General features: G+C 45.1%; 1 protein-coding gene across 5 annotated transcripts; it reads left to right on the plus strand.

Annotated features, from left to right (window-relative positions):
* The first annotated feature begins 2,223 nt into the window (after positions 1–2,223).
* CDC27 (cell division cycle 27) lies at positions 2,224–25,234 on the plus strand. Of its 5 annotated transcripts, none has more exons than XM_015885817.3 (19): positions 2,224–2,476; positions 7,897–7,972; positions 9,367–9,514; positions 11,739–11,864; positions 12,559–12,656; positions 13,174–13,328; positions 13,450–13,664; positions 14,312–14,426; positions 16,479–16,612; positions 16,724–16,823; positions 17,470–17,677; positions 18,728–18,900; positions 19,566–19,718; positions 20,505–20,713; positions 20,920–21,037; positions 21,411–21,539; positions 22,015–22,089; positions 22,970–23,150; positions 23,837–25,234. In XM_015885817.3, the coding sequence occupies exons 1-19, from the start codon at positions 2,450–2,452 to the stop codon at positions 23,917–23,919; spliced, it is 2,523 nt and encodes an 840-aa protein (XP_015741303.1). In that variant the 5' UTR covers positions 2,224–2,449; the 3' UTR covers positions 23,920–25,234. The 5 variants fall into 5 exon arrangements, with proteins under 5 accessions (XP_015741303.1, XP_015741304.1, XP_015741305.1 ...); XM_015885818.3 differs by having other exon boundaries at positions 18,731–18,900; XM_015885819.3 differs by having other exon boundaries at positions 16,497–16,612.
* Positions 25,235–27,866: the final 2,632 nt, after the last annotated feature.

Raw genomic sequence — 27,866 nt, forward strand, 5'->3', positions numbered from 1 at the left:
GTGGTGAACAATCCATGAGACAACTCAGCCATCAGCAGAGCACCTGGGAGCAGATAATGCTTTGCTTTGTTCTTTGCAGTGCCCTCACTCCATGGACTGGCAGTTTAAAGCATTCTCCTTTAGCATGGCTGACTTCAGCCACCACCACAACCGAGCAACAGCTGCTTCCAATTCCCACTGCTTGATATGAATGCTCATAAAAAGCAACATAAGCTGTTTATAGATGCACGATTAGATTCCTAGCTTCTGTCTGTGGTATTTCTACAGCTTCCACTAGGGACAATCTGGGCATTTCATGCCTTTAAAATGCAGTCTGTGATTGAACCTGGCAGAGGACTGTAGTGAAAGGGCACTATAGGGCACCACTTGCTGCACTTTGGGCTCGTGGCCCTGCAGTGGCATTGCATCCTGCAGAGGATCGTGCTGTTACAGATGGGAACGGAGCAGAGAGGCAAAAGATCTGCCCAAAGCCACAGAGGAAATGTGCAGCAGGGGCTGGGGGCCCCACTGGATGTGATGGTCCTACCCCAGCAAGGCACAGACTGTGCTTCTGCTGCTGCACACAGTGTGTTCCAGCCTCCAGCTCCTGTGCAGATAGGAATGATGCTATAAATTAAAAGCAAAGAGGCTCTTGCAAGCAGGCAGAAAGCAGTGGAAAAGGACAGGGAGGACTCGAGAAGAATGCAAGGGCTGATAACTCCAGCTTCTGCAGCAGCCCCCAGCATACGTCAGCCACGCTGTGCTCTGGGGATCTGCTCTGTCTCTCCAAGGCAATAAGTAGATTCAGACAGAGGCAGGTTGGAATGATGTGTACAGGAGCAGCACATACCTCTATTCTGCACTGCTGTACTCCTCTGTGCTCCCTGCATTGAGCTCGGGGTGCTGAGGGGTGGCTTCAGTCCCATGGGCATTTACACAGAGCATCCACTGACCTCATCCACAGAACTGCATGGCTACAGCCGACCCTGCAGATGGAGATGTCCCAGGACAAGAGTTCAGGCTGTTGCCCTTTCACAGTTGAAACACTTCACTGGAAGCCCAAGAAGTAAGAAAAATAACCTCCCACTTTAGGGAGAGCCTGTTGCTGTATCTCCTCAGCCTGAGATAAGGCAGAGGTTCATACCAAAGATGGCCTGGGTGTCAGGAGAAGCCTGTGTGCAACAGGGAGCAGACGGAGCCTCCACCCCAGGAGCTTCATCACGCAGAGGGGCAGAGATTGGGGTGAGGATGATGATAACAGAGCGGGCTCTGATGCACGCACACTCACGTCTGCACATTCCACCATCACTTATGGAAAGGTTCTGCTGCTCCTGGGGCAAAACAGCTCAGCAGTTGGATCCTTATGGGTCCCTTCCGACATAGAGTTTTCTATGACGCTGTGAAAGCAACCCGGTTGGGAGCCAGGTGTCCATCATTGCCATTCATTGGTGGTGAATCCAGATGGCGGCTGCTCAGCAGTTGTGTTCCAAAGGGGTCGGTGCTGGCTCTGTCCTGCTCAGTCCCTTTATTGCTGACCTGGATGGGGGCACTGGAACAGGAACAGGCTGTGGATGCCCCATCCCTGCAGGCATTCAAGGCCAGGCTGGATGTGGCTCTGGGCAGCCTGGGCTGCTGGTTGGTGACCCTGCACACAGCAGGGGGTTGGAAATGGATGAGCACTGTGGTTCTTTGTCACAGGGACACCAGGTTTTCCACAGAGGCAAGGAAAGCTCTCCACAATCAAAGCTCCAACCTTTAAAACCTGACCACCCCCCCCCCCCAAAAAAAAACAACAACAAAACCACCCCAAAAAACCTGCTGAGCTCCGGTTAATGATCTGTGGGTCGTTAAAAAACGACTTTTTATGGTTTTATGGCAGATAAATGGATGGATTTACCACAGAGATGTGGGCCAGCGCCCTCTGTGCTCTGTGGGGGGGAACCAGGCCCCTCACCCACCACCGAGGGACGCTGAGGCTTCTTGAGTAACCCTGAAGTCCCATTTTTTGCTTAAAAAACAAAAACAAAAAGCAGTTTGTTATTATTTCGTGTTGGTATAAAGCTGTTTTCAGGGCCCCAAGCGATGGCCAACCTGAGGGGCAACACCGCCCGCCCCGCCTCAGCGCTCGGCTCTTTCCGTCCGCACTCGGGTGTTTCCGCCAGCTGAGTCGCTTCCGTTCGGCTGCCGAGAGGGCTGTTTTCCGTCAGCGTTCGGCTCTTTCCGCCCACCTCTTCGGGTGTTTCCGGCAGTGGGTTCGGCTATTTCCGCCGGTTGCTTCGGGCGGACTCGGCTCTTGGCCCACCTCGTTCCTTCCCTCCCCGCCGCCCGCCCCGGTAACGGTCGCTGCGAGTTTAAATGAGCGGGGGCCGGGCCGCACCGCGCCGCCGCCGGGACACGCAGTGAGGCGGGGCCGGGGCCGCCCCGCTCCGGGTTTGGCGAGGAGGAGCAGGAGGAGGCCGAGGGGAGCAGGATGACGGTGCTACAGGAACCCGTCCAGGTACCGACCCCCAGGCGGACGGGCTCGGGCTGCCGCCGCGCTCAGGCCCCGAGGCCCGGTCCCGGCCTAGCTCGGAGCGGCGCCGCCCGCTCTATAGGGCCATGTCTGTAGGCCGATAAGGGCCCTGTCCGCTCGGGGGCAGCTCTCGGTGTCCGTTCCTCGGTAGCTGGGCCCTGTGGCAGCTTTATGGCCCCTCCCGTGGGCTCTCAGCAGCCCCCTGCGCCTCGCAGACCAACCCCTCACCCCCCTGATCCCACCCGGTCTCCCCGTCGCTGTGCAGGCAGCACAAGGCCGCTCTGCTCCCCCGCAGCTCCCCGGGGAGACCTGTTGAACCGTCCCGCTCACCTCTTTGCTGCTGTCTCGTTTCGATACGTGCTCGGTTCCCTACGTGTTGTGCCGGTGTGAAGGACGTGCCTTGTTCCCTACGAGTTGATGTGGATGTGCCCCAGTGTTTGTATCTCTGCTCTGGGAGAGAAAACAACATAATCGTGTTTTTCTACCTTCATGTCCTACCTTGATGGGCTTCCTGCTCGTTCTCAATCATCCCATTGCAAAGATATGATTTACAGGATAAGAGTTGGCTGTTTCTTCCTACCTTTCCCCTTATGTGCATCACTCTAATTGTGTGATTTTCTGCTAATCCCATTGATGTTCTCTTTTTAGCTTCTCAGTGCATTTATTCTCCTTGTTACGTTTGGAGCTGTAGGCATCTTGGTGCTACAGAAATGCTTGGTGAACAGTCTGGCTTTGATTCTTTCTTTAAGGAAAAGAGGATGAGGAAGGAAGGACTTCTCCTGTGGAAGACCACCACCCTGCTGGCCTGACCTTGTGTGAGATGGTGGCAGCCATGGTGCTCGCATAGAGCAGGGCCTTGTGTTTGTGATGCTGCTGTTTTGTTGCTCTGAGTGCGGGACGATGTGTTGGTAGGAATGAGTTTTCTGTTGGGTCTTCAGTGGTGTTACCCGTGCACTGCTGCAACCTTTGTATTTGTGTTGCTTTTTTAGCAGCTGGGTCTTCTAGGAAAACATGGGGTTGTGTTAGAAAAGGGAGCAAGAATGCATTTCAGAGGGAATGACAGGAAACAATACTTAACGTTTCCACTACTCTGCTAATTAGACTAAGCAAGAAGAAAGTATTTGCTGTTCTGAGAGTTCCCTGGTAGAAATGCATGATAAAGACCTGTCTAATACTGTTCTCAAGCTTTTATCTGCTTGTGAGTTTTGGTAGGGTTTTGCTATAGTGAATGTCCCTATTTAGACTCTTCACATGCCAAATAATTCTTTAGTTAGCAATTCTGCTGCTGCTCCCTGCTTACAGCAATGCTGATAAGTTTAGGATTTGTTACTTGTTGTGGCCTTGGCTGGACTGTTGGTTTTTAAGGTAGAAAAGTTGCCAGTGCAGCCATCCAGATTAAGGCTGGCATTTGGTTCTGCCTGGATCTGCTGTTACAGGGCACAGCTGGGAGCTCTGTGCTGCAGAAGCTTTCTGTATCAGCTCACTCTTCTTTTTGCACTGACACCGTGTCTCCAATCATCAGACTCCATTTTGCAGTACACAGCTTGAATGAAGTTAAACTGTGCTTTTGAGTTCCTCTTCTAGCTGGACTCTGTGCATTTATCTCTGATTTTCTATTTATTTGTGCTTTTTTATATAGTATGCATGAAATAAGCAGACATTACTTTTCACTTTGTAACTGCAGAGATGTTCTGTTTGTCATTTCATCACCAGCTCCTACAAGGCTGATATTCCAAACTCATCTCTGTAGGCAAGATACACAAAGTCTGACAGAAAAATGCTGGAAATCTCTGCTTCTATGTTGCCTTAAAAGTGTAATCTTTTAATTATCTAATAAGTTATGTCCTAAAAGACATCAAGATGACCGGTTAGATTTCTTTTGGCTCATTAAATGTCACAACCTCAGGTGCTTTGACTCATTTTATGTAGACAACAGAGCACTGTTGTACTTCTTGACGTGGTCAGCTTAAAACTCTTCAGCTCAGATGTAAGGCCTTGTATCTTGTGTACATTTGGGTGCCTTCCAAATAGCTCTGAAAAACATCATGGAAATAAAGCGAAGGCTTTCCTTGGAGTTCAGCTTTTCAAGGTGATCATCTGCCGTGACCCACATGAATGATGCTTGAACTCCAAGGCTGCTGCCATGGCTGGAAGCATCCAGTACCAATAAGTGTCTGATTACTTACCAGAGCCTCTGTAGCTGGCAAATATAGCGGAGTCTGTCACTGGAAACTCTCTTCCCCTCTCCTCACCTTGAACAAATGTTAAAATGTGCTATAAGTGATTGCTTAGCATGTCACTACATTATTAAGCTTGAGAAGTAATTCCCAAGGCTGTGTAACTGTCAGAAGTGTGGGTTTATCCTTTGAGATTTGGGGGTTAGATGTGAAGTGATGCTTGGATGGTGCCCAGGATCTTCTAGGTTGAGGATAGATGTGTGTGAATTGGCTTTTATTTGCTTGCTCTTGACTCTGAGGATGCTTTGCCATAGAGCTGTAGCTGGTGCGGTAGTTTTGGGATTCCCTGTTTGCTCTGCATTTACAAATGGATGTGTGTATTCAGGAGGCTGGGTGATGAGAGCCTGGACACTTAACCTCTTCTGGAAGCATGGTAAAACTCTGCAGCACATGAAGCTTCCCTCCTGTCTGTATGTTTGCTGCTCAGAGAGCGGACATGACAGCTACAGTGCATCAGCTGCTTATCACACCCTCAAGGAGATGACTGCTTTGGGTCCTGGTGGGTGCAGTGCATGTAAAATGTAATCACTGCTGCAGAGAAGAGAGTAAGACTGGGTTGTCCTGCCCTAAAGAACTGCAGGAATAAGTAGTTTTTATTGGATAAATGCCCCCAAAGTGTTTTTGCTTTAAACCACTCTATAGAGACAGTGATGCTCCAGTCCCAAACTTGCTTCCTAAAGGATGCAGCAGCAATACTCTTTGGTGGTAGTTTGTCTAAGCTAATCAGCACTGCACTGGTGTGGTTGATCCCTGCCACCTTCCTCCCCCCTCACTACCCCCATAGGCAACACATGTGAGGATCCAGCTGTCAGAATCAGCCTAATGAAGGCGCAGCTCCAACTTGCACCTTTTTAGTTGCAAAATGACTATTATTACATAAATGGATTCTGCCAGCTGGCTTGTTGCGTTCAGTGGGACTCTGCTCAGCAAGGCTTGTTCTCTGAGCCAGTGTGTAGCATACCTTGTATAACACGGCTGTGATTTAGCCAAGAATGACTTGGGTCCCCTCTCAGCCTTTGGCAGGATCTTCTGGCATCTTGCTCTTGTTTGGGAACCAGATGATACTGATTTTGGCTATTATTTTTGCCACCATTACCCCCATGCTTTGTATGTGTGCTGAGACGGTGCCTTTAACTCCAGGACAGCTCTTGTTGGGTAGGTTGATCTGAATGCCACTTGTGGCTCACTGAAGGAAGAGCTGCTTTGGAGAGCAGGAGGAAGAAGGAGACCTTGAGCTGCCTTAACCTGGAGTTAGTCTGAAAGGTTTTAACACCCTCCTTCTGTTCAGTTCTTCTCATACAACACTACCTGGGGGGCACAGCAATACATGGCCCTGGAGCTTCTCAAGGTAAAAACAGCAATTGCTCATGCAGACACTGGCTGAAATTATCTGAAGCGTGGAGTACAGCTGGAGAGAAAGAACATCTTTGCATTATTATTTGCAGAGAATTAATAATTTTTACACGGGCTTAAAGTACCTGTTGATTTTAAGTGTACAGCTGAGACCTACAGACCAAAGAGAAAATACCTCTGCAGAGGTGATGTGCATATATGTGATATCTATATGTGATATCTATATAGTGATTGGGAACTCTGCTGTGTGCTGTTCATAAAGACTGTGTAGGCTTCCCTGGAGCAGAACTCACACATTTTTTTCACACCCTGAGTTTGTCAAGTTTGTGTTGGAAGAAGCAGCATATGGTCCGTGTAACTGTTTGTGATGTTTGGGGGGGAAAATGTGAAACTGGCACTTTTCTCCTACTGGAGACAGCATTCATTAGTTCTTTCTCTCTGAGAGTTTAATCTTAGTTTTGGATGTCTGTGGTATTGGGGTCTGGGTTCTGTTCATGTTTGTAGTTGCATATAAATATAGAAGTATTAGACCACAGAGCCTTGAATTCATAAGTTTAGCTCTTGTTTGGTTCAGTAATAACAAAACTGCTGCAAAATGGCAGTTTGGACTGTGGGGAAACTGCTTTGGAACTGGAGCTGCAGTCCTGGAACCAGCCTGTCTTACCTGCTACCCTGATACACACGGACCACAGCTGGTAGTGATGGGGAGAAGGACCAAGCAGGTGTTATGAGGGATTGATTCTTTTTTCCTCCCCACCCTTTCCCTGAAGGTGTTTTCATCTGATCTGAGGAAAATCATCTGGGTGATGTAACGAAGCTGATGTACCCCAGCCCCTCTCCATCCTCTTGCTGGACAGCTCTTGCTTCTAGCTCAGCTGATAGCAATGCAGTGCAAGTAATTATGGCTGCTATTCCAGTGGTGCAGAGTTTGTGTGCCTGTATCTGCATTTGATTTGCATTTCAGTTCAGCAATGTCATCCTTAAAGGCTGAATACTATCAGCTTTGTGCACGAAACTTTGGTGTTTGTGAGAAAGGAATATTAGTACCCTCCACCAGATACCTGTGTTCGACCAAGTCTACATACATGAGCAAAATGCAGAAGGTAAATAACCTTCATGTGTCTGTGTGATACCTCAGCCATCATCAGTGGCAATAAAGTGGTGGCTAGTGAGCAAGGACCCAAACCAAATGGCAGCAGAAAGCGGTGGGTTGCTCCAGCCAACATCAAGAACACTGAACATTTCATATGCTTAACCAACAGCAGGTTTGTATTGACAGCCTCACAGCCTCACAGGGTTCCTAGTCCTCTTGGTTTTCAGTTTGTCGCGCCTCGAGGTGAGATGGTTTAAATGGGTTTATGCACAACGCATTAAAATGGGTTGGGCTCCCTTGATTATTTTTTTCCTCCTTTCCTCTTCCTTAGACCAAGAGCAGAATGGTGCTGTGCTAGGAAGTTGGGGGCTGGCTTTGTTCTTTCTGGTTGTACTATTTGGTGGTCTGCAGTAATCCGTGCTCCCTTAGACACAGGGCTAAAACTGTAGCAGGTGGAGTTGTTCTGGCGAGGCTTGCAGATGGTTGTATATGGTGACTAGTGAGAAGCAGCTGTGTTCTTAGGTTGGGTTGTGCTATCAGTGCTGAGGTGGTTGTCTCCTTTTTAATCTCCTTGCCACTAATAGTTGATGTAACTAAAGGCTGCATACTTTATGACTCCATTAAAACAAAGCTGAGCTGTACCTCCTGACAGTAAAAGCTAATGAGTTCTGCATCCTTAAATCTCTCTCTAAATACAGACTCTTTGTTTTCTTGTCTTGTAGGCTGCTATATGGCAAGCACTTAACCACTATGCTTACCGCGATGCAGTGTTCCTCGCAGAAAGGTTATATGCAGAAGGTATGTATTGATGTGCTTTGTGAATATGAATGTGATGTTTCTTCAGTGTTGATTTAAAATTTTTTTTTTTGAACCTTTGGTAAGAGAATTATAGAGAATTGCCTTCATAGATGGCCTTTCTTTGACATGTAATTCTTCATGGCTTAGTAGTGAACAAAGATAGGGCTCAATCTCTTTTAAAGAGAGGGAATGAGTAGTGAGGATACACAGATACTTCCCACAGCCATAACTTACTGCTCAGTTTAACATCTCAGCATGGCAGTGCTTGCTGCTGTCTCACAAATGTGTGTTCTCTGGCGTTTTCAGTTTCAGCTGACAATTATGCAGCAAGGTTTCAAAGTTACTCGAGGGATTAGCTGCTCTGTCCTTTATACTGCAAGTGCAAGTACAATCAGCAAGTCTGACCTCAGCCTTTTAAACCTGGATGCCAGCTCCAGCTCTTTGAATAGAGCATTCTCAGGGCAGTACGTAATACAGCTCTGCAGTGGAAGAAGTGTGGAAGCAGACATGATTCATCCTAAACAATTCCAGTTTCTGTAATAGAAAATGATATCGTGTCTCGATCACTCCAGCTTTCTGCTCTGATGGAGATTATTTTCTCCTGAAGCTTGACTAGTTCTTTCAGAATTTAGAAACCTGTAACAACTCAGCTTTAGGAAGAAGATTTAGAGGAGAGTTTGTGCCTACTGTGAGGCAAATAAAGCATCTGAATGGTAACTTCTAAGTCATGATTAAATAATTATAGGCAGTGAAGAGGACAAGATTTAATGTTGGAGGACAGGTAAGTGATCTATTTTAATGGTCATAAAAATATGTTTAAGTCATGTCAAAAGACAGAGTAGGAAAGCAGTAGAAGTGACACTGCAAGTAGAGAAAGTTCAATCCTGTAATTAGGATTAAAACCATTAGTTAGGCTGCTTAAGCTGAAGTTGGTTTTCCTTAGGGGAAGCTCTTCCTGACAGCCATGGTTGTGCTGTTCACGCACAGCTCAACCCTTTGCTGGGTGTTACTGGTGGGTGTTTGCTGGTAACACTCAGAGCCCAAACCTGGTGTGGTCAGTAGGTTAAAGTGCTTCTGCTCTACTAGAAGTTGCAGCTCTGCTTGGCTTGCTGTTATTTCAACAGCAGCTGGCTAATGCTTGTTTAAATTGGATAGCCAGAAGGATCAAAGTTCTCTTATAACAATAGATGTTGAGTTAGTATGACTATGCAAGAAAGCAGCACGTGGAAGCTGGTTATATGCTGACAAATAAATACACTTCAGTGGGTAATGAATTTGTCTAATGTTAGTACTTCCTTTCTTGTATCTGGTTCCTGGCTCTGTTCTGCTCCCACCAGTTCCCTGTATGAATGTGGTAAACGACCAACTAATAGTTGTCATTTTATTTCTCTTAGTACACTCAGAAGAAGCACTGTTTTTGCTGGCAACGTGTTACTACCGCTCAGGAAAGGCATATAAAGCATACAGGCTCCTAAAGGGACACAGCTGTACTACTCCACAGTGTAAATACCTGCTTGCAAAATGTTGTGTTGACCTCAGCAAGTAAGTGAACCCTCTGTGTTCTGTTCCAGGGTTACAAATGTATTTTTTCCTTTTAATTTCTCCTTCATAGCTGTCAAAGTGTGTGATTTAATGATTCACTGACCCTTCAACTTTAAAGATAACTTTAAGTTCAATTCATTTTGCTTTCGGATGTGGACCTAATGAGCAATAGCCTGTATTGCAGAAATCTCCAGAAGGTCTTGAATAACTTGCAAAGGAGTTTTCAAGGGGAGGGGATAGAGGACTGGTTGCTGAGGTTGCTCAAGCAGACCAGGCTGGGAAGTGTTTGTTTTGCTTTTGTGTTTCTCTGATGCTCTGGCTTATTTCATTAAGTGTTTCCTGTATGGATTTAATGGGCAGGCCACTTCCCTCAAACAGTAAGCTTGCTTCTGTTATCCAGTTAATGCTGGAGGTGGACGTGGGGGAGAAGATGGCAGACAAAAAATCTTTTCTGAAAACAAGCAAGCAAAACAGCCAGATTCCATTCCATTGAGATAGCTCAAGCTATAGCCCCTAATGCCCAGAGGGTTTGTTAGTGAGGGTATTCTGCCTCTGTGTAGGCCTTCAGGGCTATTGCAGCTCTAATGTGGGAAACGCTGTCTGACTGAGATGCAGAATGGAGAGAATAAGGCACCAGAGGAGGGAGAAACTTTTGCTGAAGGACCTCTTAATACTGCGGTATTCTTTGCAAAACATGAAGTGTGTTTTTAGTACATGACAGCTTGTTTGTATTCCAGGGTTTGGGGTGTGGGTTTCTCCCATTTTGAGAGGCCCTTTTTCTTTAACCTGAAAGAAAAAGGTTTGTTTCTTTAGTGGGTGGTGAAATGTGTAGTTTGATGTAGCATGATGTGATTATTTTGGTGATAGTCATGATTCTAACCACAGCATGTAACCAAAACACAGGTCTCTTGGAGAAGCTCTTTGATGCTTTCTTTAGCAGGCAAATCTGATTTCATAAGAGTAGCAGAGAAGTCTTGGCTTATTGCATTTCCATCTACATTGTTTTAGCACTTTTGAAACTACTTCTATTGAAAGGGAAATCACATTAATGCTCTACTTGGGAAGGTCCCCATAGAATAAATCTGAAGCTGATTGTTCTCCCTTGCTTTTACAAAGTCTGGATGTGTACAACACTGTTTTCTGAGCTGATTTCAGTTAGGTAGGTGGGATCTCTTGAAGATTCTTCAGAAGATGTTAAATTTAACTGGCACTTATTATAGAAATGTGCCTTATTTTCTTGGAGGAGTGGCCTACACTGATGAGAGCATCTACAAACAAATGTGATTTCATGTGGAGGCAGGAGATGGTGAAAGAAACAAAGGCATTCACATGCCAAGTGTGCCCTATCCCTGTGCTGGATCTTATGAACTGAGAGCCTAGAGCCTTACAGCTTGCTTTTCGCAGCTGGGAAACAAAGCCAAGCTGAGTGGTGGTGTCTTACTTAAAACTTCAAAGATGGAGCTTCTGGAATCATAGAATGGCCTGGGTTGGAAAGGACCCCAGTGTTCATTTAGTTTCAACCCCCTGCATGTGCAGGGTCACCAACCAGCAGCCCAGGCTGCCCAGAGCCACATCCAGCCTGGCCTTGAATGCCTGCAGGGATGGGGCATCCACAGCCTCCTTGGGCAACCTGTTCCAGTGTGTCACCACCCTATGGGTGAAAAGCTTCCTCCTAAGATCCAACCTAAACCTCCCCTGTCTCAGTTTAGAACCATTCCCCCTTGTCCTATCACTGCCCACCCTCACAAACAGCCATTCCCCCTCCTGTTTATACACTCCCTTCAAATATTGGAAGGCCACAACGAGGTTTCCCCAGTGCCTTCTCTTCTCAAAGCTAAACAAGCCCAGTTCCCTCAACCTTTCTTCATAGGATTGGTGCTCCAGCCCTCTGACCATCTTAGTGGAAGACTGCTTCTCTTTTAGCATACTGCCTAAAACCAGGCTCTTTTTAGGAAATGCTCTGTGATGCACTGCTGGTTTTGGAGTGGTATGGAGTTTTTCTTCTATTCCCTAGTGGAAATATTGGGCTCCCAAGTACTGTGTACTCCACATTGCAGGAGGAATCAATTATTTAATGTTAATTTGCAGGATCTGTTTTGTGCACTGTTTCAAACTTGTGACCACTGACAGTGGATTTCTGTTTTTGTTTGCAGCAGGGTGAAAACACTGGACTGCCAGTGCTGTGAGCCTTGTAACCCCTTTAAACCTCTTGTTTTTTAAAAAGGCTTGCAGAAGGAGAGCAGATCTTATCTGGTGGAGTGTTGAATAAACAGAAAAGCCATGATGACATTGTCACGGAGTTCGGTGACTCTGCGTGCTTTACGCTCTCCTTACTGGGACATGTCTACTGGTAAAACTACTTTGTTCACTTTGCCTTTTAAAGCTCAGGGTCTGGGTGGTGGTAGTGGTGGGGTTTTGGTTTTGGTCAAATCAGATGTTAGCCAAAATAAGTAAAAATTCAGCCATCGCAGGGTACAGCAGTGTCAGTTCTGGGGCCAGACCATGCTGCCTGCATGAAGGAATGATAGATGCAGACAGATAGTTTTGGAAACCATCCAGCTTAGGAATGCAGGCATGGTTTGTCTTTTACCCAGAGCATGAGTGCCTGAAAACAGACCCCTCTCTTGCATGCTCAATGTGTATTTAAGTGTCACGTTCTTAAAACTTGAATCTTGGTCTGTAAATCTCCTGCAGAGAAGCTCTCAAAATGTCTCCTAATGTTCCCACTTTAATGTTTCTGAACTGTGAACGATGAGAAGTTTTGAATAAGGTTTTGTTAACTGTTAACAAGAACAGCACCTTTCTAAAAATGACAGCTTTCAAACCATACCGGTGCTTAAGTAATTATTCCATGGACTGTGTTAAGCCTCCACCTGTACATAACCAGACTAATTACCTCAATATTGCTCTGTCTCTGTGGCTTGAAAAAAATGAGGGATGTTGCTGTTGCTTTAATGTGTTTTTGTTTTTCAATTCTTCTCCTGGAGAGCATCTCAAACAAAAGTTCTGAAGTTTCCTTATAAACCATTGCATTCTTTTTGCAGCAAGACAGACCGGCTTGCCAAAGGATCAGAATGTTACCAAAAGAGCCTTAGTTTAAATCCTTTCCTCTGGTCCCCTTTTGAATCGCTGTGTGAAATAGGTAGGTCTGCAGAGATGCCTTTTTAATGAAGATGCAATCTACATTGCTGGTTAAGTTCCATTTTCCAACTTGCCATCCCCGCACAACAATATGCGTTTTTACTCCAAACCTAGTAAGGAAAATGCCAGCAGAATTCCTCAGGCGTGTTTTTGTGAGTAATAATAGGTTTTAAATGCTTTACCCGTGTCCAGAGCTTCTGTCCCATTTGATGTTCATGACTTCTTACATTTGGGATTTTTACATGTGGGTTTAACAGTCCTGCATGTGTTGGTACCTGCAGTTAGGATACCCTGAGAAACCATGCTTCTGAGACTAACCTCAGTTGAATAGAATGATAAAACTGTCCAGAGTTTTACAGTTCAAACACACTTCTGATTTCTGTGTTAGGGCCTTTAAAATAACAAAATAGGAATGCACTCTTCTTAAAGTACACTGTCCCTCCATGCTCCTTGATTCATTTTGTATCTTCAGCACGTTAACAGAGGAAGAACATTCAAATCTCCTTCCTATCTTACAGGTGAAAAACCAGACCCCGACCAAACGTTTAAATTAACATCTTTACAGAACTTCAGCAGCTGTCTGCCTAACACTTGCACAACGTTGGTGTCTAATCACAACATATCTCACAGGCAGCCTGAGACTGTGCTGATGGAAACACCGCAAGACACAATTGTGAGTTTTGCTCTAATTGTTGTATTCAAGCAGTTCTTCCAGGTTGACTTTAAAATACTTATTAAAGCTACACTGCATGGGTAACTAAAAGTTGGTTTTCTTGGTTTTTTTTTTTGTTTAGGAGTTGAACAGGATCAACCTAGAATCCTCTAATGCAAAATACTCCTCCTTGAACACAGATTCCTCTATGTCTTACATTGACTCAGCTGTCATTTCACCAGATGCTGTCCCTCTTGGGTCAGGAACTGCTATCTTGTCAAAACAGGCTCAAAATAAACCAAAAACTGGGCGAAGTTTACTGGGAGGACCTGCTGCTTTGAGCCCATTAACTCCAAGGTGAGTCTTTCAGATGGATTATTTCTACAGATAGCTGCTCTTCTGCTAGGTTTGGTTTGCGTTGTGCAGCGCAAGACTTGCTGATAGTGCATTATGAACAGTGCTACAGAAGCAAAAGCAAAATGACTTCACTTACTGCTCTTGGCCCTATTGTTCATCTCTTCTGTTCTTTAAACATGCAGTTGGTATTTTATAATTAGTGTAGGGAAGACCTCTTGATTCGCTGTTTCTTATTGCTGCATTAACACTGGAGAAGTCTTGATTCCAGATTGGATGTGTTCTTTTTAAACTATCATGAAAAGCTGCTCTTAGAGCTTTCCTTGAAAAGTGATTCTTTTCTAAAGGATGTGTAAATATAGTAGGCATCTTCTATATGCTGTTTTAGTTATAGGAACAACTGTTAATACTTGTATTATCTGTATTTGTTACTTGTTTTTACAGGGAGGCAAAGAAAGTTCTGTGTTATTCCTGAGGTTTAAGAACAGATGAGAAATAGATTTGTAAGATGTTGGGGGGGTAAACCTAAATCAATGGAGTGTTTCTGAAGTGAAGCAGATCATCTGGGTCTGTGCTTTGGTCACAGAGTTGTTCTGAGTCTCATGGCCTAATATTTGGACTTAAATATTTGCTCTTCATTTTGTTCTCAGCTTTGGAATTTTGCCACTAGAAACCCCAAGCCCTGGAGATGGATCCTATTTACAAAACTACACCAACTCTTCTTCTGTAATTGATGTGCCATCCACAGGAGCACCTTCAAAGAAGGTACTTTGCGTTCCAGGATGCAATTGCTGTTCTGTGTGTGTACTTTAAAAGGAGAACCCATTATTCAGATTCAAAGAACTAAAGCCAAACACACTGTAAATGAGTTCTTCGATTGCAATGCAATTGGCCGGTTGTTTCCCTGGCAAAACTTTTTAGACTTTTAAGAAGTGTCAGTTGAAATGAAATTTTCTGTAAAATAGTTTTGGAGTAATGACAGTTTCACAGTTCCCAGAGCCTCAACAAAAAGTTTATTGTGCTGACAACTTTTCTCTTCAGCTGAGCAAATAAGGAAGAAAATGCTGTATTTCAAACAGCATTGTAAATGTTTTCAACTCATCCTGTCACTTCCTTTGGATTGCAAAACAGATATATTTTTTTTCATTTTTCCAAAGTTTTGTAAATACAGGCAAAGTGTCCCTTCTTACTAGTAAAAACAAGCCCTCCATCATGCCCCTAAATGCTCATTTATCTGCAGGCTGCCCCATTGGAGTTGCTTGGGAGGCCTGAGGGACAACCTGGGGCAGGTGCCATCAGTTCTGTCATCCTGCACCCAGCAGGAATATACAGATGATAATAACAGCTGAAGTGCAGAGGATTTGAAACTTATGTGCAAGCTGGAGTCTGAAAACAGTCAGAACTTGAAGTTTTCACTTCAGTTTCTTTCTTTAACGTGGGGTATCTTCAGGGATAACCTCAAATAATACTAGAAGCTTCATCAGCATGCAAACAGTTCCTGAATTCTAGAGTACAGCAGAGATAATTAAAATACTGCTGGTGGTCCGTGGAGAGCTGACTGACTGATAGCAGATTGAAAGGAGCACTCAAAACCTTGTCTGGAAGAAACTACAAATTATCTTATTCAATAAGAAAATGTCGTAGTTGCCATAGTGACAAATGAGAGGTGGAATGTTGATGGCAGTTAAAGAACCGTTTGTTCCTTTCTCAAAGCAAAACCTGAGGATACTTCCATGTATTCCTGTTAAATTCAGGAGTTGCATGTGCCTTTTTGCTGTAGCGTTCCCCTGTATTTCATCTCAATTGTGCTGGGTGGTAGATGCAGGGCTTCAGGAAATCACATCCTTCTTGCTCCTTTGTTGCTTTGTTAGGTGAGGTACAGGAGCCCCCTGGTGTGAATTTCACTGGTCTCTGCAAATACTTTCTGCCCAGGTGGATTACTGCTAGTCCCTAAATACAGACACTTAATGCATTTTAATAAATAGCTTAGAATTCTCATGCATGCTTTGTCCAATGTAAGTAATTACTTGGCCATTTTCACTTCAAATGGCCAAGTTTGCAAACACTCCAGTGTGGCTGTGGCTAGGATGTGCATGACTTAATGGAGGCAGTTTCCTAGGAAACACCTACGTAAATGAATGAAACATTAGGATTGATTCAAAGACTTCCTATCTGAGTGGGCAAGCTTGCACGCTGGCTGCCTCAGCTGTCCTCAGATAACAAGGCAATGGGAAGAAAGGGAAGGACAGAACCTTTACAAGTTAGATAATCCATCAGCTGTTGCTGCTTTTGCTTGTTGGTCTTACTTGCGGATTCAACTTACTGATTTATGCTGTGAACTGATGTGCTAAGCTGGCACTGCAAACTCTTCCAAAGTCTTAAAGGGAGTAGCAGGTTTAGATGGTGTTCTGTAAGGGCCACCATGGGATGTTAATGGTGGGGGGCTTCTGGATGTGAGTGTGATACAGGAATTCATTCTGAGACTGCTGGGTTGGTTTTTTAACTTCCTCCCTGTGGATAAGGAGCTTAAAATGTGACACTTTTTAATTCCCTTTTATTCTTGTACAAATGCTTAATGTAGTTTCTTGCCACTAGATGGAGATTTCATGTCTCTAAATAACATGTGTGGAGGTTTGGGAAGTTGTTATAGGCAACTTTTTCAGGCAGAGAATGAGGAATACTTTGGGTTCTCCTTACAACTCGGGGGGGAAACCTTTGTGGAAATGATACTTTTCCTCTGGGCACAGTTCAGTAGGCAGAAGAGATTTGCTTTGATAGAAATTGAAACTTGTCAGTGTCATAATAACAAACCTGTAGAAACGTTGTGTTATGCAGGCAGTCACCAGGATCAGCCAGGCTGGAACAAAGTCAGTCTTCTCCCAGAGTGGAAACAGCCGGGAGGTCACTCCAATCCTCGTTGCACAAACACAGAGCTCTGGTCCACAGACAAGGTAGTTGGGTACTTCAGTATTTGAGCATTTTTCTTTAAAACAATAAAACAATTTTTGTTTCCAGAAGAGTGAAACCAAAGTCTTTAACTTTCATGTGCTGTTTGCTTTCAGTACAACACCTCAGGTATTGAGCCCAACAATTGCTGCTCCACCAAACTCACTGCCTCGAAGAAGCTCTCGCCTTTTTACTAGTGATAGCTCCACAACAAAGGTAATGAATCCATGCTTTATTTTTTTCCCAAGCTTGAGAGGCTTTCCTTACCCATGCCACTGCACTGCCTTATAGTTTCCCCATCTAAACATCAATCATAGCAGTTTGTTCCTAAACTCCATCATGAGCAGAAAAATCAGGCTATATGAAACATGCCTTGATGCCATATGTTCCTTTTCGTTCTCAAGAGTGCTCCACTAGGGGTGGGAAGAAGGTCGTGATAAACAAAAACAAAGATGTGTATTGGGATGACAAGTGCAGTTGTGCTGCTAGCTGCCAACCCATTTGACAAGAGGCTGTGTTGTGTGGATATGTTTATTTCAGAATTTCTTAGCTGGATGCTTTGCTTCTCTAAAAGCAAGCTGACTTTTTTTCTTGTCAGTTTTCTGTTCTTTAATCAGTGGAGCAGGACTTCAGAGCACAAATGCTTGTGGACTGTGGTTAATGTATGTGAATGTTTGTTAAAAAACAAAGCACTCAGTGGAGTTAGGAGGTGTTTTACTTTTGAACTCAGTTACAGACAGCTGGGCACTGTTGCGAAAGCTGTGAAGAGGGATAAATACATTGTTACTGAACTTGCAAGTTAATCATGTTAAGTTGAATTAATTTCTTTTGTATATGTGACTTTTGTTCTTTTTGCTTGCAGGAAAATAGCAAAAAATTAAAAATGAAGTTTCCACCTAAGATTGCAAACAGGAAAACAAAAAGTAAAACAAATAAGGGAGGGATAACTCAGCCAAACATAAATGATAGCTTGGAAATTACCAAACTGGACTCTTCCATCATTTCAGAAGGGAAAATATCTACTGTTACACCACAGATCCAGGCTTTTACGCTACAGAAGGCAGCAGCAGGTCTGTTTGAATGTTATCAGACTTCAGTAAGGTCAAACTTTGGTAGATGTATGTCTTCAATCATAGTATGGTTGCAAAGCTCACCCACTTGCAACCCTCTGCTGTGGGCTGGCTGCCCCCCAGCAGCACAGGCCAGAATCCATCCTGGCCTTGGACACCTCCAGGGATGGGCAGCAGTGTCAGGGCATCACCACCCTCGTAAAGAATTTCCCCCTCACATCTGGCTTAAATCTCCCCTATTAGATTAAAGTCATCCCCCTTTGTCCTAGCACTGTCTGCTGTGTGAAAAGTCGTTCTCCCTCCTGCTTATAAGCTCCCTCTAGTCTAGACGGAGGGGAAAATTGCTTTAGTTATGTGTATCATTTCAGTCAACCTGCAGCTCTTCTGTAATTATCAAGATAGTTGGAGTACACTGAACTCAATGTAACTTACAGAGAACGAATGAAATAATAGGATGAAAAAAACAGTGAGCAAATGTATCTGACTCTGGTTCTTATGAGTGTTTAAGATGTTTTCAGGCAGGAACCCTGGAAACTGATTCAAAGGAGTTATGAGTAATTCAATTATCTTAAAATTAGGTTTGTTGTCTATTCTCCCTTGCTATTTCCTATTTAAGCACAAGTCTTTGTCCAGTTTGACAGAAAATCCTAGACAAGCTATTGAATTCCTCTCTTTTGGCTCCATAAAGTTTCCAGGCAGCAAGCAGATGTGTCCATGGATACCAGACATGAGGAAACTGAGACCTAAAAAAAAATAAGTTTGAGTTGTTGGTGTAAGTGCAGAAATCCACTTCTCCTGAGCTTCACCATTTCTCTGTTCCTGAGTGTTCTGTTGCTGGCTTGAGAAGTTGTCAACACCTGACTTCCACTGCTGTTTAGAATGTTGTGTTGTGAATTAAGAGTGGATAAGCCTGCTTAAGGACTCTTGGAAGATATTCATATGCAAAATTAGGAGCAGTGCCACAGTGTGAAGCTTATGAGGATTAGCTGTTTTAAGTAAATGAATTTCAGCAGTTTTTTTCCATTTTTACTTATTGTATTTTTCTCCTAGAAGGTTTGATGAGCCTTCTTCGTGACATGGGGAAAGGTTATTTAGCCTTGTGCTCATACAACTGCAAAGAAGCGATAAATATTTTAAGCCATTTGCCATCTCACCACTACAACACTGGCTGGGTGCTGTGCCAGATTGGGAGAGCTTACTTTGAACTTGCAGAATACATGCAGGTAGGAACTGCTTATGGTTGGTTTTGAGTCTGTCAGCAGTCGTTCTTTCCTGAAGTTGAGTTGTGCTTCAGATTTCTTTTAATGCTGAAGTTACTTCCTCTTGCATCCAGTCCTGGGAGTCTCCCTTTGCCTCTCCCCATCTTCACCCTCACTTGGGCTGATGCAGCTGTTTGTACTGCAGTGCTGTAAATAATATCACTGAAACAATTCAGGTTCCAAAACCAGGTGTTCTTCTCCCCCCCCCCCCCCTTATTTATTTAATTCAGATCTTGTTGATGACCTGGTTCCCTTTGCAGCCTGGGAAATTACTGCATTTGTACAGTTGAGGTGATAGCAAACTGCTTCACAACAGAAATGAGCAGCTAAGATGAATCCAGCCGTTCAGCTCTTATTCTCTCTGTTGCCCTGACAGTTGTTGTGCTTGTTTCCTGCAGGAGTCACAAGCAGGGAGGGCAGCTGGAATTCTGCTTGGTCTAACTGTATTGGAGTGCAGTCATTTCCTTTGGTGGGGAAGATAAAAATACAACAGGACTCGTAGCTCTGCCTCATGTTTGCATAGCAAAGAATTCTCATTCTGGACATATGAGGCTTCTAACTTTGATCTGTGTGCTCTGTTTGAGTGGGTGGAATTGCTGTTAAGTCTGATTTCTCATTTCCTTTCTTAGGCTGAAAGGATATTTTCAGAAGTGAGGAGGATTGAAAACTACAGAGTAGAAGGCATGGAGATCTATTCAACTACGCTGTGGCATCTGCAGAAAGATGTTGCTCTGTCAGTTCTTTCAAAGGATTTAACAGACATGGATAAAAACTCACCAGAGGTACAAAATGCTGTGGTGCTCAGTGAGATGAGTAACTGTGTGTGGCACAGACAGTGACAGGGAACAGAACTTGGACTGGAGCTGGATTAGGATTTCATTCTCACTTGAGAAATATGAGGTGAAACTGGAGAGGGAGGTGGCAGGATTTGCCTGTTGAGCTGATGATGCCTGAAATGGCTGCTTGGCGTTAGAATATCAGCTTATATGGGGCACGTTGTGAACCTTTAATCTATTAATGGTGATTTAAATATGTATTGACATTGTTAATCCAGGAAGATCATGAGTTGATCAATTGTCCCTGCTGATGCCTGTATGTAAAGATAAGGGATGTTTTTTCTCATATTACCTTCTAACTGCTGTAATTCACTGGCACTCATATTTCCTGCACAACTTGTACAACGCTGCTTGAAAATATTTTTATGCTGAAGTCCGTTGAGCTGGTATTATAACATGCACATGACATGCAAGCAAGCTGACATGTGCCCCAATAATAAGTATGTATGTGTGTGGAGGGGATATAAATCTGCTCTTGACAGAGTGGGGGAAGCTGTGGAGTCTGTTGGGATTTTCTGCTGGAGATGAACCTATTCAGGTCATTCTATTTTGTACTAGAGGAAGGAGGACTTAGTGAAGCAACTGGTCAGTACTTTTAAAACTGTTGTTTATAATCTAGTAGCAAGTGACATAATTGCATAGATCAGTGACAGAAGATCTGTTTAGCTCCAACTCGGTCATTCTGCAGGTTGTGAAATGACACTTCTAACTTAGAATGCTGTTTTTTATTAGGCATGGTGTGCTGCAGGGAACTGCTTCAGCTTGCAACGAGAGCATGACATTGCAATCAAGTTCTTCCAGAGAGCCATTCAAGTTGATCCAAACTATGCTTACGCCTACACCCTTTTGGGGCATGAATTTGTGTTAACAGAAGAGCTAGACAAAGCATTAGCTTGTTTTAGGAATGCAATCAGAGTCAACTCCAGGCACTACAATGCATGGTAAGTCTTGCTTCATCCCCCTTCTGCTGTGATATGGAGCACCTTTGGGAGGAATAAGCTGCAAACGCTGCTGTGAATTTTGTGAGACTTTTCTGTCATTGAGTCATTTCTGAATATGTGCCACTTCTACCAGTCCATATTTGCTGATGACAATTAGTTTATTTAAGATGCACTCTTATTAATGGAACTGTTTTTCCTTTTTGCAGGTATGGGTTGGGAATGATTTATTACAAACAGGAGAAATTCAGTTTAGCAGAAATGCATTTCCAGAAAGCACTTGATATCAATCCTCAGAGCTCAGTCTTACTGTGTCACATTGGAGTAGTAAGTAGATTGCACTCAGCTCTCTCCTTGTTATGTTCCGATTTGCCTCTGCCCTTTACCTGCAACCTTCCTGAACTTGAAGTGCAAAAACAAACAAAACAAAGTTCAGAGGATCTATTAGAGGATCTTATTGCATGAATGAATAACCGTGGGATTGTGTCAGAAAATAAATCCTCTTTTCTCCCTCCCCCCAATTGCTTTTAGCCAGTGTTGAAATGGCTTACTAACTCAACCTGATAGCATAAGCTTACCTGTAAGAAAGCTTGGTTTCTTTAAGACTCAGTAGGACCAGGTTGTAAGTAAACGTAGCAGCACCAGTCAAATTTACTTTATTCTTTTCCCCTTTTGAGATTTTATTCCTGTTCTGTTACAGGTCCAACACGCACTGAAAAAATCTGAAAAGGCTTTGGATACTCTAAACAAAGCAATTAACATCGACCCCAAGAACCCACTATGCAAATTCCATAGAGCTTCTGTACTGTTTGCAAATGAGAAATACAAGGTGAGATTTGATGCACGTAGACAACCTTAGATTATCTGTTACTTGCTACAGCAGTGGATGGGGATGCAGTGATAAGCATTAAGGCTTGAAGCATGAGCAGGAAGAGCTTGAGGCAGAGCAGCTAATAAAGCATTTGTTTCAAGAAGTGCCACCTTCACTGAGCAGGAGATTAAAAGTCAAAAGCAGAGGATACCTGTGAGCAGGAGAAAAAAAATTAGATGTTATTATAGGAGACCAGAGCCCAGCGTATTTATTCTGTGCCTGTAATAATTGGGCCATAACATTCTATAGCCATTAAAGGAGAAACTAATGTAAAAGAAACTTGAGGTGCTTCTGATGAGGCCATACTGTTGTTTGTGGTGGAGTGTGCTATATGTAAGTTGCGAGGTTTGCATCAGCACTGAATTGCAGTTCAGCAATGCAATAACTGGCTGCTGGTTGCCAGCTTGTGCTTATTTTTTTTCTTCCTTTTCAGTCTGCTTTGCAAGAACTTGAAGAACTGAAGCAGATTGTTCCCAAAGAGTCTCTTGTTTACTTCTTAATAGGAAAGGTAGGTGAAATTTCACTGCGTTTGTAAGCACTTTGTTTTCCTTCACTGCAGAAATGTCTGCTTAATGAGGAAACTTGAAGCCTGTTGCCAAGCTGTTTACATTTGGGCAGCATTGTAAAATTCACAGAGCCTTCAATAAGACTTGCTGCATGTAATCTCACAGCTCTCCAGCATAACAGCTTTCAGCCTTAAAAGACTGGAGAACCTCAAGCTATTTTTATAACCATCCAAGAAAAGATAACCCAAGCTCCTGTTGTCTTCTTTTACATCTGTTGTCTCAGAGGAATTCATTTTAGAAAGCAAGAAATGGATCTTTATTGAGATCTTTAACTGCAAAGAGGTTGCAGTAGTTAGAACAGCTTTCAGGGCTAGGCTGTCCATCAGTCATCTGTGTTGGTTGTTTGGGTCTGGAGATGTGAAAGTGTTGAACCATGCTCAAATGTATTAATATTGCATCAGAAGTGCTGAGTAAGTGTCTGTGGGGTGCTTTTACTCCTCCATGTCTGTTTCAGCTGATGGCCTTTGCAGGAGGGTTACAGAAGGCGATATCCTTCTGTATCAGTTTGGGAAGTGGGAAATCTTAATGAGGCTGTAGGAGTTCCGAGGCTTAAATTACATCTGAAGAACCACTTCCTTATGTTCTTGAATCTGTCGGCTGCTAATTTCATTTGATCACTTCATTTAAATTTGGGCACTTAGGCAGAAATACTCATGCACTTTTTCTACATGCTTTTGCTGTTTCCCTCTGGACTTGTGTAATAAATGTTTGAATCTACTCTACTGCTTCTCATATGTGTTAGTTAATTGTGGTTTACCATGTTTGTTGTCCAACCTTTCACGCAGCACCTTGTAAACGTAGCATTTCATGCTTTTATTTTAGGTTTATAAAAAGCTGGGGCAAACCCATTTGGCCCTAATGAATTTCTCCTGGGCGATGGACTTAGATCCCAAAGGAGCCAACAACCAAATTAAAGAGGCTATCGATAAACGTTACCTTCCAGATGACGAGGAACCAATAACTCAAGAAGAGCAAATCAGTGAATGTTATCCCTATGAATCAGGTTTGTATTTTGCATATGCGTGTTCTGCATCCCTAAATCTTCACCTGGAAAAGCTGTTAGGGTGTATATCATAGTAATTCCTAGTGGTCCTGTCCCACTGTGCTTTCAATATGGGGAGCTGCACTGCACTTCCTGATGTGCCAGGCTTTCCTCTTGCTGTTGAGGTTGGATTACCTGCATATAATCTGCATGTAAGGCTGGTGCACTTTGTGGGCTGAGTCACCAGAAGATGGAGACAGAGTACTGGAACTTCAGTGGCAGTCAGATGATGGAGCAGAGGGTGGGAGGTTGGGGGAAGCCCCGCAACTTAATCTGTCCTATAAATATAACTGAAATAAAAGGTGTACGTTTGGATCATAAGTGGAGTGATCACAATCACAGTGTATTGATGTGGTGGGTAACAGGAGCGAGCATCTGTTAAGTGAAGGAGACTGCAGGTTCTTGTATCTTGTGATCCCAGTTCCTTTCTAAATGCATTTATTTCAACTGTATTAAGCTAGCAGGGGGTCAGCTTATTGCAATGAAAAGACCTTATGGCTCCTGAAGCCTCTTGAGGGAGGGGGATGAGGGCAGGAGCTCAGTTTCACATTGATGAGGTACCAACATGTTGCTGCTGTGCTGCAGTTGGCTGTGCAGGAACTGTAGTCAAGTTTTGACCAATTTTGTGTTCTGTTTCTTTCTCCAAGTTGGCACAGACGAATCCCAAGAGAGCAGCATGACGGATGCAGATGACACACAGCTCCATGCAGTTGAAAGCGATGAATTTTAACCTCCAAAAAGCCAACATGTGGGCTTGAGTGTGTGACTGGTACTGTTGTGTTCTCCCTTTCCTTTGCGTCCTGGGTCTTCACATCACTGAGCCAGCATTGTCATGAATTCTCCACTGACACCATGAGTTCACCGCTCAGACTGTGCACAGAATTAATGGCAGTGCAATATTTGGCTGCTGCTGAGGTTGACTTGTTGGCTCTTATAAGGAGGAAATGCTGGGTTTTTGGTTTATTTTGGACTCCCCTTTGCTGGAAAAAATATCATGGAAGAGACGTGCGGGTTGCTGTAACGAAGCCAGTAGATGTGGGGGCAGTACTAATGAAGCGGTGTCTTGTTCCTTTCCCAGAAGTGTGTCTTAGTTTGGTTCTTTCTTGGTGAGCAGAGTGCTGAACTTCATTTCCGAGTTCTTTGAGGACAGTGTTGACAAATGCTGTTAAAGACTTTTGCATATTGTAGTGTAACTTAAATGCCAGGGAATGTAAATGACCTTAAAGCTGCAGCATCTCCAGTGAACAAACAGAGCGTGTGTGCTCAGGGCTGGGGCTGTCAGACCATGTAACAGCACCCTGTGTCCCTCTTAGAGTGCAAACCTGCAGGGATGGGGATGTAGCAAGAGAATCACAGTGTAGAATCACAGCTTTCACGGAGAGCTTTCATGTCCTTAACCGAGACTTAATTTATTCACCTAGTTTCTAAGATGTCTTTACTTTGTATGTTAAACAAGTCAGCGGTGCATTGCTTCACTTGTTTTTTTCATACACCCCCTTGAGTTGTTCTTCCCGGTGTGAGAATAAACATTAATAAAGGGGCAAAACCAAGAGAGAGAAATGCAGATATGACTTAACATGGATCCACCGAGCCCTTTCCCTACAGTGACTGCCTGCTGCTGAACCAATCCATGGGGAAGACCAGAAGCCTTAATGCAAAATCAGAACCTTACAGTCGAATGCATCAGGTAACAATTGCCTCAGATTGGATCCTTTTTAAACCAGTTTTGTAACGTGTGGTCCAAGCGGAGTGCAGAGATGTGCAGTTCTCTGTGGTTTTGGGTTTGTTTTAAGCTGTTCTTTGAGGTCCTCGGAATCGCTTTCTCTCTATAGGATTATAGACCCCTTCCCTCCTCCCTGAGGCTGTTTCTGTGAGAAGAAAGCTGTGCCACACTGAGTCCAAAACGACCTTTCTCTGTAGTGTTTTGCAGCAACAATTGGTGCCCTTTATGCAGTGATGATAAAGAAAGTGTATGATAAAAGCAGTTTTAAAGAGCGATTTATGCATAATAAATTGGGAATGATATAAATTTCATAGCAACATAACTTGTTGGTGTCAGCCTTGATCTTTTTGTTGCTGTCTTGTGAAGGGTTTCTCTCTGTGCATTAAACCATAGCATTGCACTGTGCCCATCACAGCTCCTTGCTGTTGTGAGTCATAGGGACACATTTATTGTATGAGAAATAACCCAAAGTGCAGCCTTTGTGTTCTTGGACAAGCAGAGGAAAGTGAGCTGAGCATCCCCAGCATTGTGAAGGTCCTGAAAGGTGAGGAATAAACACACACCCCCCCTCCACTGATGGAGGCAGTGCCTGCATCTGCCCTGCCACATTGCATGAAGTCTGGTTCCCAACCCATTTTCTAAGCAGAAATAATGAGCTTCATCCCCAGGAGCTCCTCAGCTGCAGCAGGTGAGTCTTTCCCTGTGTATGGGAAGGAACACTGAGAGCTTCCAGCTCCCAGAGCAGCACCTTGCTTGGTTCATCTCCTTCCCAGCCTCAGCAGCAGCTGCTGCTCTGACTTCCCCCAGGAAATGCTGCTTGTTTTGACCTGAGGCTTAGGAAGCCAGGGGGGCTCCTTCCCTCCTGTGGCCATTGAGAACGGTTTCATGACAGTCATGAACTCAGCTGGGGTGTTGGATATTCACTGAAGATTCAATACTTGCATCTGTCCCCATGTTTATGTGTACATCATACCTTTAAAATGGGCTTTTGTAGAAGAACCTGAAGTTGGAAGCAGATTTAGCAGCGTTCTGCCCCTATTTGTTGCTGTGTCCTGAGCTGGGGCTGCAGACATTCTGTTGTGGGCTGTGTGAGCCCTCCCAGCACCTCTATACTCCTCAATAAGGGCAGCAGTGAGTGCTGGGTGCTGCAGGAAGGGTCTCAGTTCTGTTATCCTTAAAGCTGTTGGCACTCAGTTTGTTGCAGCAGCCCCATCTGGCTCCTTTCTGCCTTTGGCTGTTGGGGTTGCATTGAAATTGAGCCTTCCTCCCTTTCATTTCTGTATCTCTCAGCCCTGCCCTTCACTCTTCTGCTCCTGATGCTTCCTCTGTACCTTGCACTGCTGGGGCTGCACGTTTCCCAGCAGTGAAGTAAAGGGAAAAGCAACGTGTGCTGCAATCCCCCCGCACCCTGCAGTGCTCCTACCCCCATCTCAGCAGCAGCCATGCACTGTGTTAGGGCTGGGCAGCATCTCAGGGCTCCCAGCTCAGCAATCCTTTAGGTGCTTTATGGGCACAGGGAGCTTTGTGCTCTTATTGCTGCTCTCTGCTTCCTGCCCCTCCATCAGTATTAGGGGTTTGATTTCAAACACCCTCATGGTGCAAACAGGGGAGGGCTCAGAAATGGCCCCTCTTTAACCACAGCTCAGTTCCTGGAGCTGTATGTTCCTATCTGACCACCTTCAGCTGTTCTATCAGCTCAAAGTCTCCCCTGGTTTATGGAATCCATCAGTCCCTGATGTTGCCTACAGCAGAAATGAAGGTGCCCACAGCCATGGATGGGCTCTGGGCACCTTGAGCTGGGGGTGGGCAACCAGTCTGTGGTGCAGGGTTGGAAGCAGGTGAGCTTTAATGTGTCCTCCTGCTCTGCTTGCAGGGATGGCTGCTCTGGGAATACCCACCAACATCCAGCTTCATTCTCCAGCCCACATTGTGAGGCTGAGCTCTTGGCTTTAACTCACTGAGCATGGAGGCTGTGAGAGCCCTTGGGAGGAGGAGCAGCGTGATGCTGGCTGCCCATAGGGCTGTGCAGGCTGGAGATGCCCTTCATCCCGTGCTTGTTGTCCCAGCCATTGCCATGCTCTGTCCTCAGCCCCACTCTGAGCTCACCCTCCATTTCTGCTGCATCCTGGGGGTGTCCCATAGTTACATATGGGAAATGTACCTGGTGTCACCTATGGGATGTGGATAGGATTTGGCCATGGTGCATTTCCTGCAAGATGGGCACAGTGTCTCCTATAGGATATGATTGTGGTGTCACTTACAGGACACTGGTGTAGTGTATCCCTATGGGGGATGGCTGTGGTGTCACCAGGGGGTTGCTGGGCTTTATGTCCCTGTTATATGAGGACTTAGTGTGCTTTGGGCCTGCTGACACCTATAGGACACAGGCTTTGTGTCCCCAGTGGGGTCACAGCCCCGTGGTCACTGGTGGGATGTGGGCGCAGTGTCCCCTGTGCTGTGTGTGCTGCTGTCAGCTGTGGGCCGTGTGTTTGGTGCCACCCGTGGGCTGTTTGCGGTGCCCCCTGTGCCCTATAAGCGCTGGGTGTCACCCATAGGACCCGGCTGTGACACCACGGGCCTGGTGCACCCTGCGCTGGGACACGGGCCTGGCTCCGGCTGCGGGACGCGGCGCTGCGTGTGGGATGCGGGGCTGGAGCCCCCGGCCATGCGGGACCCGGCGTGATCCCGGTGCGGGGCCCAGCTGTCACCGCACACCGGGGCCGGCCGCAGCCCTGCGGGACACTCGGCGCACACAGCCCGGCCCCGCTGCTCCCTCCGCACCGCGCCCCGCACAGGGCGGCACCACCGCGACCCCCCGCACCCGCTGCCCCGCGCCCCCCGCCCGGCTCCGGGCCGCCCCTCGTTGTGTGAAGGCCGGGACCCCCCGGGCCGAGGTTCGCGTTGTTCCTGAGCTCGGTGCGGGTCGCGGGGCGGGGCGGGCGGGGCGCGTTGGG

Source organism: Coturnix japonica, chromosome 24 (assembly GCF_054131305.1).
Source record: "Coturnix japonica strain WE chromosome 24, WE-NBRP24, whole genome shotgun sequence".
NCBI classification, from domain to species: domain Eukaryota; kingdom Metazoa; phylum Chordata; class Aves; order Galliformes; family Phasianidae; genus Coturnix; species Coturnix japonica.

Excerpts from the sequence above, each read along its gene's own strand:
- CDC27 (XM_015885817.3), top strand. The coding sequence starts at position 2,450 with ATGACGGTGCTACAGGAACCCGTCCAG. Across the intron at positions 2,477-7,896 it reads TGCTACAGGAACCCGTCCAG|GCTGCTATATGGCAAGCACT; the intron begins GTACCGACCCCC and ends CTTGTCTTGTAG. Across the intron at positions 21,038-21,410 it reads TACTGTGTCACATTGGAGTA|GTCCAACACGCACTGAAAAA; the intron begins GTAAGTAGATTG and ends GTTCTGTTACAG.